Raw genomic sequence first — 2,500 nt, 5'->3', positions numbered from 1 at the left:
GTCAGATCCTTATAGCATGAGTCAGGAGTCAGCCCCTTATAGCATGAGTCAGGAGTCAGCCCCTTATAGCATGAGTCAGATCCTTATAGCATGAGTCAGCCCCTTATAGCATGAGTCAGGAGTCACCCCCTTATAGCATGAGTCAGATCCTTATAGCATGAGTCAGCCCCTTATACCATGAGTCAGATCTTTATAGCATGAGTCAGCACCTTATAGCATGAGTCAGATCCTTATAGCATGAGTCAGGAGTCAGCACCTTATAGCATGAGTCAGCACCTTATAGCATGAGTCAGGAGTCAGCACCTTATAGCACGAGTCAGCCCCTTAAAGCATAAGTCAGTACCTATGTGTGATCATGTGTGTGTGTGTGCATGTGTAAGTACCTTCCTTGCCCAGCAGGTAAGAGTAGAAGGCCAGGTGGTTGTGTGTGAGGTGGAGCCAGCCCTGGCGGGGCACGTGGCTCTTCCACAGGCAGCAGGTGTACTGGGCGATGAGCTTCTCCCTCTGGGGAAGGCCGAATCGCTGCTCCAGCCGAACCGCCACCTCACGCAAGCCCTCAGGGTCCGGCTGCCCTCCAGATTCATCCGCTATTAGGCCCTGCACACACACACACACACACACACACACGCACACACACACACACACACACGGACACGCACGCGAGACAGGACCAATCGTCAAAATTTCGGTGTCCACCACTCTAGTTCATCCGAAACAAACCAGAAAAGGGACTCAAAGTGCTAAATACCGGAATTTCCCTTTAACCTTCAGAGCTGGAAGTGAAAATTGAGGAGGTCCTGGTGTGACATCTGTTACCGCCTCTAATTTAGTCTAGTCTGTAGTTTAGGCTGTAGTCTATAGCCGCCTCTGCTGTAGTCTAATCTGTAGTCTAGTCTGTAGTCTATAGCCGCCTCTGCTGTAGTCTAGTCTGTAGTCTAGTCTGTAGTCTATAACCGCCTCTGTCCTGTAGTCTAGTCTGTAGTCTAGTATGTAGTAGTCTAGTCTGTAGTAGTCTAGTCTGTAGTCTATAGCCGCCTGTGCTGTAGTCTAATCTGTAGTCTAGTCCAGTGTTTCCCAAAGTCTGGGTCGCGACCCACAGGTGGGTCGCAGGAGATTTTATTTGGGTCGCCAGCACAATTTATGTTGTGTTATAGACCTAACTGATACCATTTGTCATTTGATACCAGGAAAGCTACAGTTTTCTATTAGGATGTAGTTTGTTAACTACCACAGTCACGGTTTTGTCATAAAAGCTCATGAAACTGGCGCATGAAACTGGGGGACGAACGCATCGCAGAGGGGGTGCCGGAGCATGGATATCTACCTCTCAAAATTAAACCGTTCTGTGGGGCGCCTGCCATGTACCTCGCAGTTGCAAACATCAAGGACATGAATCCGCCTATTTGCACGAACATTAACAGATACCAGCTCCTCAACTTTACCGATTAAAATCTAGTGACCGTGATGTCAACTAAAGCAGACATCCATAGACCGGACATTAAGGCCATTCAATTTGCATGCAGATAGTTTCGATTGTAGATGCAATCTTTAAAGTTAATAGCAACCTCCTCACATTCTTATTTCTGATTTAAATGCACAACAGTGCATTATATTAGGCTACAATTTAAATGGACATTTTAAACACTATTCCTCTCGTTTTTCTACTTCGCTAACTCCAAAGTAAAGGTGCCTATTCTTCAGGCTATTGCGCAAAAGCCTCTTGTTCTGATATAACGACTATACAATATAATATAATACAACAATACAATATAACGACTTGAGTTATTTGCTGTTTACATCGGAATTGACGTCCACAGTGTTATGGACCCATTTGTCTGCAACGCAACGTAGCCTAGGCCTACTACATTTTTTTTAGAAATACAGGAACAGCTTACTATGCTGACGAATGACGACTGCGCATGCGAGAATTTCCCCAACTCTCGGAAGCGCATTAAAACGTATCTTTTCAGTAGTCATTTCCAACTTTTCACGCTGATGGTGCTCAAAATGCAACACAACCGTGTTCAAAGCAGAATCCTATAGCAATGTATATGGTTGGAGGAGGCATAGAAATTTGGAGAACCTGTGGCCTAAAACAATATTGGTGGTTGCAGGGTAGATTTGAAGTGAAATGGGTCGCGAAAGTCTGTCATTTTTAAAAAGTGGGTCCCCAGAAAAAAAGTTTGGGAAACAACACTGGTCTAGTCTGTAGTCTGTAGTCTATAGCCACCTCTGCTGTAGTTTAGTCGGTAGTCAGAGATGAGCTGTGTTTGTGGAAGACTAAGAACTGTGGTCCTGGACTGAACTCAGGGTGGAGATTTGCTTTAGTGCAGATACGTCACTCATATGGAGATAGAGTTGCTCTAGTGGAGCTACGTCACTCATATGGAGGTAGAGTTGCTCTAGTGGTGCAGCTACGTCACTCATATAGAGATAGAGTTGCTCTTATGGTGCAGCTACATCACTCATATGGAGATAGAGTTGCTCTAGTGGAGCTACG

The 2,500-nt window shown here is 45.4% G+C and overlaps 1 protein-coding gene across 3 annotated transcripts in view; it reads right to left on the bottom strand.

Annotated features, from left to right (window-relative positions):
* Nucleotides 1–2,500, bottom strand: part of LOC121703669 (TBC1 domain family member 8) — a 47,605-nt gene that overhangs the window by 35,931 nt on the left and 9,174 nt on the right. For all 3 annotated transcript variants that reach the window (XR_006029984.1, XR_006029978.1, XM_042084279.1), the window contains exon 4: nucleotides 384–597. Coding sequence is in view for 1 of the 3 variants with exons in the window: in XM_042084279.1 (XP_041940213.1) it covers nucleotides 384–597 (214 nt within the window). In the remaining 2 variants the exon portion in view is untranslated. The remainder of the gene's footprint in view (nucleotides 1–383; nucleotides 598–2,500) is intronic.

Source organism: Alosa sapidissima, chromosome 2, assembly GCF_018492685.1.
Source record: "Alosa sapidissima isolate fAloSap1 chromosome 2, fAloSap1.pri, whole genome shotgun sequence".
Lineage (NCBI taxonomy): Eukaryota > Metazoa > Chordata > Actinopteri > Clupeiformes > Clupeidae > Alosa > Alosa sapidissima.
Note: the sequence above shows the minus strand (reverse complement) of the source record. Positions and strands in the feature narration are given on the sequence as shown.